Source organism: Paroedura picta, chromosome 6, assembly GCF_049243985.1.
Source record: "Paroedura picta isolate Pp20150507F chromosome 6, Ppicta_v3.0, whole genome shotgun sequence".
NCBI lineage: Eukaryota > Metazoa > Chordata > Lepidosauria > Squamata > Gekkonidae > Paroedura > Paroedura picta.
This window is the reverse complement of record NC_135374.1, coordinates 123,963,200-123,982,276: the sequence shown is the minus strand read 5'-3', so window position 1 is coordinate 123,982,276 and position 19,077 is coordinate 123,963,200. Positions and strand designations below refer to the sequence as shown.

Genomic DNA, 19,077 nt, shown 5'->3' with positions numbered 1-19,077 from the left:
TCTCTGTGCTCACTCAGCAGCACAGCGTGGGCATCCCTGTGCACAGGCCGGCTCAAGTCTGACGCTAGAGTATTTCCAGAGATATGGCCTTTTGCTCTGTCTGCTGGCCAAGCAAGAGCAAACCAGGACGGTTTCAAAGTGAAAACTAGAACAGAACAAGAAACCTGTCCTGAGGCAAACAATAAACCTTCTGAAATAAAAAATGAGAGCAGTTTCTTCTTGTGCATTCTTTCTTTGCTTTCTTTTGTTGTTGTTAGGTGCGAAGTCGTGTCCGACCCATCGCGACCCCATGGACAATGATCCTCCAGGCCTTCCTGTCCTCTACCATTCCCCGGAGTCCATTTAAGTTTGCACCGACTGCTTCAGTGTCTCCATCCAGCCACCTCATTCTCTGTCGTCCCCTTCTTCTTTTGCCCTCAATTGCTCCCAGCATTAGGCTCTTCTCCAGGGAGTCCCGCCTTCTCATGAGGTGGCCAAAGTATTTGAGTTTCATCTTCAGGATCTGGCCTACTAAGGAGCAGTCAGGGCTGATCTCCTCTAGGACTGACCAGTTTGTTCGCTTTGCAGTCCAAGGGACTCGCAAGAGTCTTCTCCAGCACCAGAGTTCAAAAGCCTCAATTCTTCGACGCTCGGCCTTCCTTATGGTCCAACTTTCGCAGCCATACATTGCAACTGGGAATACCATAGCCTTGACTAAACGCACTTTTGTTGTCTGCTTTTTAGGATGCTGTCTAGATTTGCCATAGCTTTCCTCCCCAAGAGCAAGCGTCTTTTAATTTCTTTGCTGCAGTCCCCATCTGCAGTGATCTTGGAGCCCAGGAAAATAAAATCTATCACTATCTCCATTTCTTCCCCATCTATTTGCCAGGAATTGAGAGGGCCGGCTGCCATGATCTTCGTTTTCTTGATGTTGAGTTTCAAGCCAACTTTTGCACTCTCCTCCTTCACCCGCATCAACAGGCTCTTTAGCTTTCTTTACTTGTCCTTTATTTGTCAGGACTTCTACCAGAACGGCATCCTGGTAATGTCCATTTTCAATGAAAAACAACTTTCCTCAGTGGGAAGTCCTGATGATGATGATGTCACCCATTCAGTCATGTCTGACTCTCGGTGATTCTATAAGAAAGTCTTCACCATGCGCCCCTGTCTCCAACTGCTTCTTTCAGTTGGTTCATGGTCACCCTTGTATGGGAAATCCTCCAGTGAGTCAATTTTCTTAATGCAATGGATCACTATCCAACAGCTTGTTTTAAACCTTCTTAGTGATCGTATACAAATGGCCAACGGTTCTTGATGGTACGGGGAGAACACGTGTAAATTGCTGACAAGGCAGTCACAGGGAATGGCCATGATTCTTGGCAGGATCCTTCCATGATGCAATCTGTCATCTCATGCAACATGGGGGCAGATTCATCTGTGTGAGCTTCCTGCTGATTTTCCAATATGGAGACATGGTTGAATAAAATCTCTTTATTATGAAGAGGGCAAATCAGGACACGTCCAAGTTCTTGCTAACACTAAGGCACATTAGGTCAGTTCCACTTTATCTAAACATGTCTCCTGTCACTCTCCTTAATCCCAATTTTGGGCACAAAATTACAGATCTCACCCCCCTGTGAAATGAAAGTTAATTTAAGATGCTACCATCCCACCTGACCTCCTAAGGAAGAAGGAGGAGGAGGAGGAGGAGGAGAAGACCTGATGTTTATGCCCCACATTTCACTACCCTAAGGAGTCTCAAAGTGGCTTACAAACACCTTCCCTTCCTCTCCCCTGTTGCCAGGGAGATATCCTGTTACCAAAACCAATGGAATTATTGCCTGCCCCTCTGATGGAAAGGCAGAGGCAGAAACCCCCTCCCCCCTCCCCCTGCTAACTAACTACAGTGGAGTCACATGCATTTAAACAAAAACACATACATCAGAAATGCATAACATGGCAGGAGCTTGTGAATACAGGGGGCCATTCCGCACCGGGATCCATGTTGCAAATTGTTTGCGGAACGAAAAATCGCCATTTTAAATAGTGGAATTCGTTGTTATGCATACCTGCCTTTGTAGTGGAATCCAGTTGCGTTTCTATCATTTCCCACAGGTTTCCGGTCTCGGCAAAAATCGCTAGCCAGGAAGCGATATTGCTGAGCTGTGTCCCGCCCCTGGCCGTCAAGCAGCCAATGGGCGGCCGTTATCATGCTCCCAAACAGCCCCTTTCCCTTTAAGGAAGGTTTAAAAAAAACACACACACGTTGCAATGAATCTGCGTTGATTCGTTGCAAGGAGAGACCCATCCAGCTAGCAGGTGGTGTTTGAGCTGCCGTTTCATCGTTGCCACGCTCCCCCCCCCCGAGTGAAAAAAAAAATCCCCCCCCTCACGGGCGCGATTTTCGGCCGAAAATAGTGTGAAAAATAAAGGGAAAATAAACCAGCAAACGGGCCTCTGTGTTGCTTGTGCTTGGTGACTTTAAACAGAGGGATTGCAGCCGGGGAAGCCTCGCTGGGTAAACGAAGGCTTGCCGGTGCATTGATCTCCGCTCGCTCAGAGAAAAAAAAATGGCGATCGCTTCGCCGGAAGATCAGAGGAGAGAGCCAAGGTGAGGGACTTTGCAGAAACCGCGACAATGGTAACACAGAGAACTTTCCCACTAGTGTTGCAGATTGGTTGCAGGAGTGTAGCGCTTTCTGGAGGGTGAATCCACTTTTTGGGATTTCCCTAAAAGCGCTACAACGAAGCGCTTTTTGCGGATCGGTTTCAGGAGTGTTGCAGATTGTCAACGACGTTGTGCATAATGGCAAAACTGTAGCGATTTCAATTAGTAACCATTGTGCTATTTTGGACGAATGCGGAACGGCTCAGGGTTCTAGCAATCGGCAAAGCAAAGTCCTGAGCTTGACATGGGGGGGGGGGTCTGGTCGGAGCAGAGTCTGTGTCTAAGGCTCCAAATCAGGGGTAGTCAAACTGCGGCCCTCCAGATGTCCATGGACTACAATTCCCATGACCCCCTGCCAGCGAACTCTGGCACGGGCTCATGGGAATTGTAGCCCATGGACATCTGGAGGGCCGCAGTTTGACAACCCCTGATCCAAATCATGGCATAAGCTGTGCATTTGCCCCTGCCCAGAGTTGTCCCCTCTCAGTCTCCCACTGTTGGTCGCTCTCTGGTCAGGCTTGTCATGCAGGCTGGAGATGCTCTCCTTGCCAGGCCAGACCTGCCTTGGAATGCCGTTTGCAGAAGCATTGCAGTGATTGGCTAAGCTCCCCGGAAGAGGCTTTTGTCATTGGTCTGCAAAAGATGCCTCTTCCCCCTCCCTCCTGTTACCCTGGAAACCAGAGCCGAAGGTGGGAAAGGCTCCCTAAAGGAGAGAGCTGAAAGGTATATTTGTAACTTTGTTTCCCTTTAAAGTTTAAATGATCCATTTTAATTCTGGGCACTCCCCAGGCCCTACCTGGAGAAAGAGACGCTCTACTACTAGAAGATTTATTTCCCCTCACATTATTCCCCCCCCCCAACTATAGCCCCCTTGGAGGGCGGCAACCTACCTCCTTCCTTAACACAAAGTAAAATGAGATTGTGCTCCATTCTGTTTCGCAGGCAGGTCTTGAATGGGAGCATAATGGCGAAAGACATGTCATTGGATCATTACCTTTGAAATGCGTCCTCAACACCTTGTTTTGTTTTTGTGCTTCTGCAAGCACCTTTTCTGTGGCATCAGAACCTGGCCCAGAGCCGAGGCCTGCCTGCAAAGACCTTCTCTGCGGGGGGGGGGGGGGCAAATGGGGTCTCCTGGGGATTCGGCCACGTGTTTCCCATTGATCTCTGTGATTGATGGTTGGAGCTGCCTGCTTTGCCTGACCTCTGATGTTTCCCAGTGGTGGTGCCCTTCACACCTCAAGGCCCATTCCCTAGTTTGTGCTTTATGGCAGGGGTAGTCAACCTGTGGACCTCCAGATGTTCGTGGACTACAATTCCCATGAGCCCCTGCCAGCGTTTGCTGGCAGGGGCTCATGGGAATTGTAGTCCATGAACCTCTGGAGGACCACAGGTTGACTACCCCTGCTTTATGGCCTCTGCTTCCCACAACATGGCTGTGCTGAGATGCTACACTCCCTTTGGCTTAGTCTGCCTTTCCAAAAATAGATTTTTTTTTGTTTACAAGTCTAGAATTCTGCCACCCCTGAGTTAACCAATACGTGTCTTCCCAGGGCATCACCGGAATCCGTTTTGCCGGCGGAGAGAAATGCTACATTAAAGCTCAAGCTAAAACTCAGGTCCCTGAAGTGAATGCAATGACCAAAGAGAGCCTCTCCTTTGACCTGGTAGGTAGTCAACAAAACGGTGCTCCAATTTTTCAAAATGTGTAAAGCTTGGTGAGTTGAAAGGGAAAAGGAAAGGTGCATGAGGAGACTGGAGACAGGAAAGGTGGGCCCTGGCTGTCCTCTCCCTGCCTCGAACACCCAAACACCCATGAAGTTGCCCTCAATCTTGGTCCATCAAGGTCAGCGTGGTCTCCTCAGACTGGAAGTGGCTCCCCAGGGTCTCAGGCAGAGAAAGATATTTCCCATCACTTACTGCCTGGTCCTTTTTGCTAGAGATGCCGGGGATTGAACCCAGAACCTTCTGCACATCAAGCAGATGCTCTTCCACTGAGCCACAGCCCCTTCCTCTCAGATGAGGACCATGTAACAGCTAAGCAAGATGCAGCTGTGGGGCAGGGTCTATCACACTGCCTTCTTCCTGGCCCCTTATAATGGGAGATGGGACCTGGGACCTTCTGTTCATCAAGCAAGGGGCTCTGCCACTGAGCCTCTGGCTCTTCCCCATTCAATGCCGTGGAAGGAGAGGCAGAATCTGTCCAGTGGCTTAATTAAATATAAGAAGATAAAAAGTCTCTTATCACATTTATTTAGACTTTGACTCTGCCAAACACTAGCAAGCAAAAGCAACCTGTTATTCAAGGTATGCTGCTTCTAATTATGGAAGCTCCATATTATGGAGTTCTCAGACGGGATTCAGTCGGAAAGCTTGTATCAAGACTCAGGTTGATGATTCTGTTGGAGCTCTAGCCTCCTGCCTTGCCTGAGACGCTTATAATATTTTTGGCTTTCTTGGCAATCGGTTAATGTCTTCTAATTATAGAAACTGTAGGATGTTTCATCTGGGGGTTGGTTTTACACTTAATTTTGTTTTATATATAATTTTGTCTGGGTTAAAAGCCCCTGAGCTGTAGAGGAACTTGCGTTGATACTCGGGAGAAGCAGCTTCTGTGAGTCCCACTCTCACTTCTTCAGATATTCAGACATTCCCCCACTTCTTCCGCTGGGCTTGTGGAGGGAGAGACTGGAGCAGGTCTTCCGCTTCCTCAAGCAGCCTGCCGCTTGTCCCCAGAATCCTCTCTGAGGGTCACGATGGGCCGCAGGGGTGGGAGGAGCCGGGCAATCTCTCCTCCTCCTCCCAATTACGCGCGTGGCTTGCCCCGTCCGGAAAGGACTCCAGGTGATGGGACCCAATTCCCTGCAGTCCCCCTTCTGAGGCACATTCGGCTTGTGAGGTTCTCCTGACCCTCAGAGAAGATTTCGGGAGAAGCAGCTGGCTACTTGTTGCGGGAGGGCAGGGGAAGGAGACAAACTGCCAGCTTCCCTCACAAACCCTCCCCTGAATCCAACCCCAACTTCTCATGAGAGCTATTTGCCACCTTCCTCCAATGGACCACATCCGGTTTGGACAGAATTAAAGCTAGGGTCCATCACTGTATGTCTTCTCATAACTGGACCATACTCATTGGAATTGCAGTCCATGGACATCTGGAGGGCCGCAGTTTATCTACGCCTGCATATGCGGAGGAAGTGCATCCTCTGACCAGCCTGAATTGGCAATGGAAACATGGATTCCCCTACTGCTGCCCCAAAAAGGGCAATTGATGGTTTTGGGTTCTGAAACCTGATATCTTTAGAAAACTGCAGAAACAAAAGATTTATAATGATTATAAGGGTGTGAGAGTGGTGGGATGGACTGTGTTTTCCTGAGAGAAAAAGGGAAATGCATGACAGATGACGGTAAAACACTTAGGGCCATTCCGCACAAGGACCAATGTTGCCAATTGCTTTCACAAAGCGGAAACGCTCCGCATCCTTCATTTGTAGTGGAATCCAGTAGCGTTTCATTCGTTCCCCACAGGTTTCCAGTCTCATAGGAATTGCTAGAAAGGAAGCAATTTTTTTCTGTGCTTGTTCCCGCCCCTGGCCATCAATCAAACGGAACAGCCAATGGGTGGTTGTTATCATGCTCCCGAAAAGCCCCTTTCCCTTTAAACACAGTTTTAAAACACACACACACACGTTTCAACGAATATGCCTTGATTCTTCGCAATTTAGAGACCCATCTAGCTGGCGTGTGAACTGGCGAGTCATCGTTACCCCCGAGTGGGAAAAAAAAATCCCGCACGGGCGCAATTTTTGGCCGAAAATAAAGGGAACTGGCGAACAGGGGGCTGTGTTGTGCTTGGGGACTTAGGGGAGCTTTAAAGCACTTCTGTGGAGGGACTGTAGCCAGAGAAGCCTTGCTGGGTGAATGAAGCCTCGCTGGTTCGTTGCTTCCCCCGCTCGCTCCGAGAAAAAAAAATGGCGATCGCTTTGCCGGAAGTTCGGAGGAGAGAGCCAGGGGGAGGGACTTTGTTGCAACCGCTACATTGAGAACACACATGTCTTTTTCGCAAGTGTTGCAGGTTGTTGGCAGGAGTGTAGCAATTTTCTGAGGGTGAATCCACTTTTCCCGATTCCCTGGAAATCGCTACAACGAAGCGATTTTGGTGCTAGTGTTGCAGGAGTGTTGCAGATTGCTCACGACGTCATGCAGAACGCAGTTTTAGTGGCGAAAACAAAATGTAAGACTAGTGCTATATTAAAGTCGTGCGGAATGGCCCTTATTGTTTACTGCCTGGAAGGGAAATGCATAGAGAAGACATATATGGGGTTTCTTCAGAATATGCTGGAAGAACATCCATTAGAAATGTTTTAAATTTCAGGGACTCCTTTTCATACAATATGGGATTGGTCTTTATGACATCGGAGATGCATTTTATGAGATGGCAAACAATTTGGTTTGGAAACACCTTCCAATGCCGGTGCAAATACGGTAGCTGTGATTAAAAGTCTTGCTCAGCAAAAGCAATTATATTGACCAAAAAGTTTGAAGTGAGAGTTAAAAAGAGCCTTCTTTTTGAAGTTGTACCCTAAAGGTTTTTCATTCTCAGCTTCAAAGTGATGCAGGAAAAGGGCAGTGATTGAACTAGAAACTTTAAAGAAGCCAAATATGATATCTGCACAAGAGGATTGCCGTTACTTTGCAAGGGGGAAGGCAGAAATTGGTACACGGAGGCCTGGATCCAGAGGGGATCGTTCTGAATGGCCTCTGTAGTAAAATCTTGGCGATTGATTTTGATACCTCAGTAGATCAATTTTATTTTGCCAAACTGTTTGCACCGTAGAGTTATTGATTTTTGCAACTGGCTTCTCTGCTCTTTGCTCTAGATAATGAGGAAAAATGCTTCATTTATATTCCGTTTCGATGGATATATCTATACATAAACTCATGAAAGCTTTCTGGGAATAAAAATAGCCTAGCAGAGGAGGAAAAAAATACTGAATTGCTTCCAAACTCAAGATAAATTCCCTCCCGCCCTCTGCAAACACTAGTTTAATTGGCCATTTTATATTCCATGTTTGCAATGATAAAATGTGAACCAGGACATTTGCAATATAATCTTGCTTTTTTTCCCTTTTTTACTATAAGTGCAAAAATTACCATAATGCAGTCTTAAAGTTGCATAGTTAGTCAGAAAACTCCTGAAATGAGGAAAGTGAAATGTTTTAAAAACAGCAGCACTCAATTGTCTGAGTTGCCCTCCTGTAGTTCCAGCAGGATGTCTGGCCGAGCCCGGAAAACAAGGGATGATTGTCTTTCTTTATTTATTACCCGCCTTCCCCTAAGGCTCGACGCAGGTTACAAGATCAATAAAACCCCCAATACATCTGTTAAAACAATATAAAAACCCAATACAAAACAACTCCCCATAAAACCAAAAAAGAACTCCTCCTGAATCTAAAACCCCACCATCTTAAATCACCTAGAGGGGATGGTGCAAGAGGGTGCCGATTGACCTCGCTACTGCCACTCCTATGGGGAGGGGGGACCAGATCTTCCGTGCCACCCGGCCTCAACCATAGACCTGGAGGAAGAGCTCCGTTTTGCAGGCCCTTTAAGGCCATTTGTGGTCTGGACCCAGCGTACCTGAGGGACCATCTGTCTCCATATGGGGCGTTCTGCAAATTTGAACAGGCTGGTGGTTGCTGACCCATGAGAACTCCACCTGGCCTCGACCAGAAGCAGGGCCTCCTCAGTCCTGGCCCCCACCTGGTGGAACGAGCTCCCAGGAGCCCTGATGGAGCTCTTACAGTCCTGCAGGGCCTGCAAAATGGAGCTCTTCCACTTGGCATTTGGTTGAGGTCAAGTGATGGAACATCAATGGGGTCCCTCCTCCCAACGTATTGGGACACGTATTGGGTTCTGTGTCGCTGAAGGAATGCAGAAGGCCAGGGGCTGGGGGGGGGGCTTTTCCCAGGAACCTCCCCAGGATGCCTGTTGTGGGATGGAACGGGTGTGGCCTTTTGTTATCCAATGGCCAGAGAACTCTTGGCTCACTTGGCTGCAAAAGCAAAAAGAGGATCCGGTCCTGGTACCAGGCTGGTCATGAACAAAACAGGTGTGCAGACTGTATGGTCTGCCCTTCTATATGTGCAGACTACTTGGTTGGGTTTCATGAGTTTATGACCCCAGGGCTTTGCCACAGAAGTGATCATGTTCTGGCTCCCAAAACCAGCCCGACAGGATAGCATATCCCAGGGATCCTCAGCCGCCTTGAGCCTGCAGGCAACTCTGGAATTCTGACAATATGACAGAGCCAACCACAGGTAGGAAGCCCAAGTGAGAGGTGGAGAGGGGTAATGTTAAAAATACACTGGGAAAGAGAAGTGGGGAAGAATAAATGCAGCACTGTGGTGGCAGCTGCAACTGAATCCAGGCTGCCCATGAGCTCTCCTGTGGCCTGCCCTGATGAACAACAGCCCCTTTGACTTCATGAGGAGGGGACCAGGAAAGGCATTGACAGGGAGGGCAGCCACAGGCACCCCAGTGGGCACCATCCTATCACCTCTTGGTCGTCTTCTATCCAAGTTAAACAGACCAAGCTCCCCCAACCTTTCCTTGTACAACTTGGTTTCCAAACCCCTCACCAAGTGAGGTCTAACCAGAGCAGAGTATTTTTAGCGGAGCTGCTCTTCCAACAGACATCTGGGTAATTGAAATCTCCCGTGACCACCAGGTCCTGTCTCTCTGAGAACTTTGTAATCTGGTCTAGGAGCATCTCATCCAAGTCCTCTGCCTGGCCTGGTGGTCTATAGCAGACCCCCACCCTAATGCCACTATTATTTCCCACTCCTTTTATTTCTACCCAAAGACTCTCAGCTGAACTCTCAGGCTCAGACACACGTATTTCCTCACAAGTATATACATTCTTAACATACAGTGCTACTCCTTCCCCTTCTTTATTTGTCTGTCCCTTTTAAATGAGTTGTACCCCTCAATCTTGGGGAAGGCACTGGCCAACCACCCCGTATTGAGTCTGCCATGAAAACACTGGAGGGCGTCATCCCAAGGGTCAGGCATGACTCGGTGCTTGCACAGGGGATACCTTTACCTTACCCCTCAATCTTATTGTTCCAGTTGTGAGAGTTATCCCACCAGGTTTCTGTAATGCCTATTAGATCATAGTCCCCTCCCTTTATTAGGACTTCTAGGTCATCTTGCTTGTTTCCCATTCTCTGCACATTAGTGTAGGGAAGTGGTTCTCAACCTTCCTAATGCCGCAACCCTTTAATACTGTTCCTCCTGTTGTGGTGACCCCCAACCATGAAATTATGTAAGTGTTCTTTCACAAAATTAAACCAAAACTGACCAACGGCGTGAAGATCCATTGTTTAGGATTATATATAAATTGGTTTTTTTCTGGGGTTTCTCAGTTCAGTTCCATCTCTTGTCCCACCATGCTGATCTTGCTCTTTTCTGCTGCTCCAGACAGACGAGCGCCCTATCTTGATCTACCCCACAAGGCTGTTGTGTGGATGGTGCCCCCCGGCTAAGCTGCCTGCCCTGCTGCGACTCCTGTGAAAGGGTCGTTCGACCCCCAAAGAGATCCTGACCTCCAGGTGGAGAACCACTGGTGTAGAGAGAGCATAAGCCTTCATTTGAGTACTACAGGGGTTTAGTTTTTGAACTTTCCTGTAAGTTAACAGTTCCCTGCATAAGTGCCATTCCCTTTAAATCTGCAGTGTTCCCATCTACAGTTGTCTTCATCAAACTAGGCTGTGAATGTACGTCTCGCTCCTCCTCCCCAGGTCTGCAAGGCTCTTTGCAAAGGCATTTTTCCCCACCTTTGTGAGTTGCAAACCACCTCCGGATAGAAGAGCCTCATCACAGTGGCGTGATCCATGGTCCGAAAACCCAAACCTTTCCCAGTGACACCAATGACGTCGCCAGTCGTTTCTCTGCATTATTTCTCTTTCCCCTCCTAAGCCTCAGCCACTAACAGGAAGAACCGATGAAAACACAACCTGTGCTCCTAAATCCTTTCCTTTTTCTCACAAAACCACACAGTCTCACTTCATATGCCCCGCACTGCACTGGGCAGAGCAGGAAGGGATACCTGTCCTTGGGCATTACAAATCTTTCCATCCTTTCCGTGACATCCTTGATTCTTGTGACAGGTAGACAGCAGACCTGCCGAGACAACAAGTCCGGTCGACACTCTTTGGCTTCTGCTCCTCTGAAAAGGAAATCCCCAATTACCAGCATCCCACTCCTAGTCCTAGCGTGTTGGGCAGCAGAAGAGCTAGTCCTCTCATTGGCAGGGGCCTGTGAAACATCTTCTGAGCTTCAGGGGAGTTGGGGGAACAGCCCTTGTTCCTGTGGCCCAGAGTCACTATCTAGGAGCAGATCCTGGAAATGATTTCTGGGTGTCAGAGGGGCAGAACGTCTCCTTATCTTTCAACACCTCTGGTTCATCTGGGAAGCGTTCTTCTATCCACTGTCCTCTTATATTGGGGTCTCCTCTAATTGCCCTCCAAAAAGTATGCAAAGTGTCCATAAACGATTCAACTCCCCACCCCCAGCCCCCCGCAGCCTTTCCGTAATGGGATCAGGGGCAATCCTTCCCTTAAGCTCGGTGGAACTGAGTCTCAGCTAATCCCACACAGAACTGCGACTGGAAAGAGCAAAAATCAGTGGCAGTCGAAAATAGCTCTGTGTGAAGAACAGGTAGAAATCTCTTTCTCCGCCTAACCTGAGGCTATTTTTAGCACCTTGTTTCCCTCCCAACTTTTGTCACTCTCTGGAGATGATTTATGTCCTGATTTGAAGTCTGCGCTTGACTTTTCTGTCTACAGGAAGATGAGATCCTGCCAGCTAAATTTGATGAGAACTCGCTCATCTGGGTGGCTGCAGACCAGCCCATTAAGAACAACCATTTCCTGAGTCCCAGAATTTTACAGCTTTGTGGAGACCTTCAGATATTCTGGCTTCGACCCTCCTATCCCAAAGGTAAATCCCCCACCCACCCCTCTGACTGCAATGGACATCTCCTGTGGAGGTCACCCCCTCGAAGCCACTGAGCGTGTGGCAGATCCTCTGCCCGGCTATTCTGGGGTTCTTGCTGAGGTGCAGGATCATGGCTTGGCTCCTCTGTGGACCCATTGTGTGTGGCGCATTCCCACTCAGCGACCACCTCTGGGCATCACAGGGAAGGGAAAGGAATTTGCCTTGAATGTCTTACTTGGCTTCGAGGCCTTTAAAGCTCTGGTGAGAAGCTGGTAGCATCCATGTCCTCAGGGTTTGTAATCAAATGTCTGCTTGCCCAGTTGGACAGCGAAGAAAGAGAGGAGCCACCAGGAGAAGGCGCCAGACGGACTCCCATTTTGACCTGGACCAATTTGAAGTGGCTGCTGAGGAAGCCAACAGCAGGCCCCGTGGCCAGCAGAGGGCTCAGGAGCCAGAACGCTTGTCTAATCACACCAGACCTTCGGGGAGAGACCCCAGGCCGACCTTCAACCCAGACAACCCCTACCACGTGAGTACTGGTCAGCAGTGGACCCCCTCTTGGCTCCTGCCTGACCGGATAAACGGGTGCGCAAGAGCGCTTTGCTTTGGCATATCTGAAAAGTCCACCAGAGCTGTGGGAAACAGATTTATACAAAGCGGCTGAAAAAGGCTGATGCATCACAGGCCCCCAGTGGAAGGTGTGTGCCTTTCCCCCTCCTTCCAATAAAGAGCCACTTTGGTGTCCTCTTAGAATAAATCTGCCTCTGAGGTCCCCAAGGCACAGCTCTTGTGCAGCACCTCAACTACTTCTCGGATAGCTTAGAAAACCAGACACAGAAATTTAAAAAGGGCAACTTTCTTAGACGATGCTTACAATGCGCCTCTGGGTCTCTCTCTCTCTTTGTGGAGAGATGTGCCTCAGTTAGAGAAGGCAAAAGAAGGGGGGAAAGCCCCTTCCCATGCTCCAGCCCTCCACGTGCTCCTTGCCTTCTCCCTAGCTGCCCAGGTGATCCTTGGGACGTCCAGGGTCGCTAGGCAGAGGCAGGCCATGGCAAACCACGTCTGGTCGTCTCTTGCCATGAAAACTTTACAGGGTCACCGTAAGCTGGGTGCCACTTAAGAGCACTTTCCCCCACCCACCACCAGTTGGGGTTTCGGTTCCTCGAGTGGTAACCCACGCAGATCCTAAAAGGTGTTCTCTCCCTTGCCTTGGCGGCAGAGACATTCCCAGACATTTAACTCTTGTGGTTGACTCCCCTCCCAGAGTCACTCCTGTTTGGGAGCACCACTGTCTGCCTCCTGGAACGATTCTTTCGAAGGCACCTTCCTGGCCACCTTGCCCTCGTGCCCTGAGCTGCCCCCCTGTGGTGGGTTTCAGGTGGGGAGAACCATCTTGCTTTGGCCAGAGGATTCAGTTACGTGGCTTTCAGTAGATTCAAGTGGGCAGCCGTGTTGGTCTGCGGTACCACAACAACATTAGAGTCCAGGAGCACCTTTATTCAGGGTGGGAGCTGCATGCACTCGAAAGCTCCCGCCTAAAATAAATCTTTGTTGCCCTTAAAGGTGCTACTGGACACTAATTTTGTTGTGGCTTTCAGCAGCATTAGTCAAAGCCATCGTTTTTGGGGGGCGGGAGCTAGTTGGATAGTGCAGCTGGACGTTGGACAAGGGAGGCTGAACTTTGGCTCCCTGTTCATCCAAAAGTGTTCAGCAGGTGGCCTTCAGCCAGCTGGGGGAGATCAGAGGCTGACTCTCAGCCGGAATGCTTGGGGCAAAGGCCAGGACACCAGTGAGACAACTGAATACAGTGGCTTTCCTTTCAGGATTATCTCTCTCTCTTTCTCTCTGTCTGGGTGTGTGTGGGTGTGTGAGGGAGGAGGGAGGGAGGACAGTATTTATGGATGAGTGGGTGTTTTGTAGCCTGCTAGAGCATGCTTTGTGTTAAGGATTGTTGCTTTTGTCTGTGCCTGATTGATGAATTGAGCGCTGGGGGTGGTGAGGAACAGAGGGATTACAAGCCTTGCTCCGTGCTGGGCTGTGACCCTGTGAGTTAAAGGGTTCCTCCTCGCCAGAGGTGCAAGTGTCAGGGGATCACCGGAACTGCTTTATCCTGAAGATAAAGATTCTAGAATCTAGCTCTGGAAGACGTGGCTACTCAAGGCACACATCCAGTCAACTACAAGGAGTGTGCCATGTTTGTTTTCCTCCCAGGAGACAGGATGGAACACAAATGTCATCAATGTAAATTGGTAGGGCTTTTAGAGGAAAAGATTAGGGGCCTGGAGGAAAGGATTAGAGCACTGCATGAAATCAAGGAAGGAGAGCATTTCATTGACAGGAGCAGTGCAAACCTGCATAAGAAGGAAGAGAAGAGTCCAAAGGAGATTGTGGGTATTGACTTCCCAGTGGAGCCTCCCTTCACTGCTGTAACACAAGTCCAAAAGTATTGAGTGAGATGGCCCTGGGAGCCATTGGAGTTCAATAACAGATTTCAAGTCCTTGCAGAGGAGATGGAAGCAGCATCGAGGGTAGAGGAAGACCCTAAAGAAATTCAAAGACAGAGGGCATGGGGACAGGAGGAAATGGCACTCGAAGGAAAAGGAAAGTGTCGGTCATCGGTAACTCTCTGCTGAGAGGCATGTTTCTAGCCCCTAGTTTGAGAGGTGTGTTACCTACCAGGGGCAGAGATTAAAGATGTTATGGACAGGATGCAGAAACGAATAATACCTATGGATCCCTCCCCATTTCTGTTGGTCCACATGGGCATGAACAACATGATCATTGGCACAATTGTGCATGTTAAGGCTGACTGTGAAGATCATGGGAGGCAGCTGAAACGAATGGGGGCACAAGTGGCTTTCTCTTCGATCCTGCTTGTCAGGGGAAGAGGAATGAGTCAGGACCTGAAGACAGTGGAGTTGAACCGCTGGCTGCATTAGTGGTGCCGGCAAGTGGGATTTGGATTCTGAGTCCACAGGATGGGCTTTCCAGAAGAAGGCCTGCTACCACAGTGTGGGCTTTACTTATCCAAGTGGGGGAAGAATGTGTTTGGCAGGAACCTGGGAAGATTCATCAGCAAAGCTTTAGACCCCAAGAGAAAGGAGATGTCCAATGAAGGGATTCTAATGTAGGAGAGGAAATACCGATGGCCTGCCTGGGAAGGACGGGTCAAATAGAACCACAGGCAAGATGCTTCAGGTGCCTACATACCAGTGCCCAAAGGAAGAGCTCGAGCTTCTCATGCAGACAGACAGATGTGATTTAGGAGGCATTAAAGAGACTTGGTGGAATGATTCCCATGACTGGAATGCAGTAGCGGATGGATACGAGTTGTTCAAAGGAAGCAGAAAAGGTCAAAGATGAGATGGAGTACGGAGGGGAGGAGAGGGCTGGCCTGTCCAGAGACACTAGAGGGGGAGCGATGCTCTGTGGGAAAGTATCTGGGAGGCAAAAACAAAGAGTTTAGTGGTTGGAGTCTGCTACAGACCACCAAACCAGGGTGAAGATGTGGACGCTGACCTTTTAAAGCAGATTGATAGAATTAATGGGTGACTTCAATTTCCCTATAAAATCAGAGTCCAGTAGCACCTTTAAGACCAACAAATATTTATTCAAGGCGTGAGCTTTCGAGTGCAAGCACTCTTCGTCAGACTATGATCTTCTTACATGACAGGGAATATACCAATTTCCCTGAAAATATTCAATTTCCCTGATATTTAATCATAGAATCATACAGTTGGAAAGGACATCCAGGGTCATCTAGTCCAACCCCTGCACAATGCAGGAACTCACAACTATCTGTCCACTCATGGTGACCCCAATTTCATGCTCAAGTGATCCTCCCCCCCCCCCCAAAAAAAAAAAAGAGATCTCCAGAATCCAGACTGGCCTGGAAGAAATTCACCTACCATCTCACAAGTGGTGATCAGCAATTCCCTGGGTCTGCAAGGAAGAGCCACAAGAGCCAAGCACCAACACAATCCCTTCTGCCCACCCACTCAGCCTCTCTGTCAGATGGCTCTCCAGCCTCTGCTTAAAAACTTCCAAAGAAGGAGCACCCACCACCTCCCAAGGAAGCCTGTTCCACTGAGGAACCGTTCTCACTGTCAGGAAGACTTCTTCCGGATGTTTAGCCAAAAATTCAATTTCAACCCGCTGGATCTGGTCTGGGGCAACAGAAAACAGCTCTGCTCCATCTTCTCTATGACAGCCCTTCATGTAATTGAAGATGGTGATTGTATCCCCTCTTAGTCACTGGGAAATGAACTCTGCTAAACATCCAGAGTCGAGCAACTTTCTGACCTGTCTGGCTGACAGTTTAATGTATCCAATGGTGAAGACCCCACTGGAGGCTGGGCCATACTCGACACAATACTGACCCACAGGCAAGAGCTGGTGGGGACCTGACCGTGCCCTCCTAGAATTCCTTTTAAGGTGGAGGGGCCAAGGAAGTTTGGGGTCAGACATGTCTGTTAGACTTTTGTAGAGCAACTGAATCCTATGCATTTGGATGTCTAAAGTGTCGGTTACTGGACATGTAATTACAAAATGTTATAACCCCCAACAAGTCACTGGGAGTGGTGGGTAATAAATCCAATAATAATAATAATAGTAATAATAAAAAATCCCACCAAGACAGCCAGAAGATCACGTTCTCCTTGGAGTTTCAGGCTTCTGCCAAGCGATGGCTCCATTGCTTCATATTTTTACCACCCAACAGCCCCCCCCCAAACTGTGGCGAGCATTTATTGCTAGCAAGATTGAATTCTCCCCCCTCAGCTCTTCTTCGAGGGAGATTTCCGAAAAGACTCTAAAAGAATATTTCCCTGTAATTCTGGCTGCATTGAAATCATCTTGCTTGTGTTTTTCTGCTGTCTGTTCTAGCCCATTATTCGTGGGCAGCTCATTAACCCACTTTTTCTAAACAACAAGGACTTGATGATGAGACTAAGATCATTTTCCCTTCAGGAAACAAAACCTCTCAAATTATTGATGCCAAGTTTGTGCAGCTGGCTATGAGGTCCCGTAGATATAGAACAAATAATGCTTTATAGTGTTTTTTTCTTCTTCTTTCATCTGCCGTCTTTCTTTATATGCCAATAAAGGTCTTCTGGTTCTGACTTTCGTAGGGTGGATTTTAATAAACTCAGAGACATGATGAGAATTGTCCCATGGACCAGAATGCTGCACTAGAAAGGAGCAAGTGACAGATGGACTGTCCTTACACAACAGCCCTTGCATGCTCAAGCCATGACTATTCTAGCAAGATGGAAATATGATAAGGGACCCAGGAAGCCTGTTTGGATGAACAGAGAACTTCAGCAGGAGCTAAGGAAGAAAAAGGAAATGCTCAAGAGATGGAGGGAAAGACAGACCTCTAAAGAGGACTCTCTGCAGGTTACTAAGCACTGTAGGTCAGCCATCAGAGAGGCCAAAGCTGGGAGTGAGATGACTGGCCAGGGACACCCACTATAACAAGAAAAACTTCTTCAGATATGTGAGAAGCAACCGTAAGGTAAACGAGGCAATAGGCCCACTGTTTGGTGAAGATGGAGAAACTCAGAGATCAGATAGAAAGCAGAAACGCTCAGTACCTATTTTGTCTCTGTTTTCCCAGAAGAATTTGGACACATCTAGGGATGGTAGCGCGCAAGGTATAGTGTCTGGGTGGCAGGTTGACATGGATAGAGGTTGTCGAGAGGCCCCTGGCTACATTCCCTTGAGCATCCAAGAGTGCTTAAAGAACTTCCTGGAGTGCTTGGGGAATCCTTGTCCATCATCTTTAGGACCTCTTGGAGGACTGGAGAGGTGCCAAAAGACTGGAGGAGAGCAAATGTTATCCCAAACTTCAAAAAATAGGGAGGAGAGTTGACCCAGGAAACTACAGGCCAGTGAGTCTGACCTCAATTGCAGGGAAGATAATGGAGCAGATTTTAAAAAGGGTGATCTGCAATCATCTGAAGCAGGGGTAGTCAACCTGTGGTCCTCCAGATGTTCATGGAATACAGTTCCCATGAGCCCCCACCAGCAAACGCTGGTAGGGGCTCATGGGAATTGACTACCCCTGATCTGAATGACAATTTGTTGATCCAGGGATGTCAGCATGGATTTGTCTCCAACAGGTCCTGCCAGACCAACCTGTTTTCCTTCTTGGACCAAGTGATGAGCTTACCAGAGCATGGATACTCAGTGAATGTTGTTTACCTGGATTTCAGGAAGGCTTTTTACAAGATTCCCCAGGATGTTCTGATGGTTAAACTGGAGGACTGTAGATTAGATTTTCTGATCGTTAGGTGGATAAGGAACTGGCTAGAAAATCGCACCCAGAGTGGTTATCAATGGCATTTCATCAGACTGGAGGGAGGTGAGCAGCGGGTGCCACAGGGCTCAGTAGTGCATCCGATACTTTTCAACATTTTATCAATTATCTGCATGAGGGGGTAGGGGGACTCCTCATTAAATTTGTGGATGACAGAAAATTGGGAGGAGTAGCCCAGAAAATAGAGATTGTGTTCAATGAGATCTGAACACACTGGAAAAGTGGGCAAATGAGAACAAGATGCCATTCAGTAAGGATCAGTGCAGAGTTCCTAGACCTCATGTGGAGTCCGGTGTGGCGGTCTGGAGGCCTCACTTCAAAAAGGATGTGGATGAAGCTGAGATGTTTCACAGTAGAATGACCCGGGGCCTGGGAACAAAGCCCTATGAGGGACTTGGGCATGTCCATCCTGGAGAAGAAGTGGTTTATTTATATATTTTTGGACTGATATACCACCGCTCTCAAAGAGACTCGCAGCAGTTTACAGTAAAACAATGCAACCCAAAAAAAAATTCCATTAAAATATTAAAAGATGGCAGTACATTTGAGTTCTACCCCCCCCCCTCCAGTTTACAGTCAAGGAGCTCTTTCATTAGGAGTGAGGGTCCTGATCTCACTGATTATAGGGGATCCGCTGATAGTAACTCCAGGCCTCAGCCATATGCCTGGCAGAAGAGCTCCGTCTTGCAGGCCCTGTGCAAATCTGACAACTCCAGCAGTACCTTCAGCTCTTCCAGAAGCTCCTTCCACCAGGTTGGGGCCAGGGCTGAAAATGCCCTGGTCCTGGTCGAGGCCAGGTGGATATCTCGGGGCCCCAGAACAACCAGCAAATTCTAACCCGCACAGTGAAGTGTCCTGCGGGGGGCATAAGCAGACAAGCGGTCCCACAGGTACATAGGGCCCCAGGAACTCCATCTTGGAGGGGCTGAGTTTCAGGTGGTTCTGCCGGAGCCGTCCAGCCACTGCTTCCAAACAGCTGGCAAATGCTTCGATGGGTAAGTCAGGCCAGCCATCCACCGGGAGACAGAGCTGAGTGTCATCCGCATCTTTAAGTCTGGACCAGCTCGGCTAGAGGGCGCATATGGATGTTGAACAATGTAGGGGACATGATGGC

The 19,077-nt window shown here is 48.6% G+C and overlaps 1 protein-coding gene and 1 non-coding gene across 2 annotated transcripts in view; one reads left to right on the top strand and one right to left on the bottom strand.

The window, feature by feature from the left end:
• The window catches only part of CNMD (chondromodulin), a 46,204-nt gene that overhangs the window by 20,314 nt on the left and 6,813 nt on the right, over positions 1–19,077 (top strand). Inside the window, exons 4-6 of the mRNA XM_077344118.1 lie at positions 4,201–4,314; positions 11,494–11,647; positions 11,965–12,173. Of these exons, the coding sequence (XP_077200233.1) occupies positions 4,201–4,314; positions 11,494–11,647; positions 11,965–12,173 (477 nt within the window). The remainder of the gene's footprint in view (positions 1–4,200; positions 4,315–11,493; positions 11,648–11,964; positions 12,174–19,077) is intronic.
• Positions 4,585–4,656, bottom strand: TRNAI-GAU (transfer RNA isoleucine (anticodon GAU)). Its single transcript has one exon. It is a non-coding gene; the product is annotated as a tRNA-Ile (tRNA).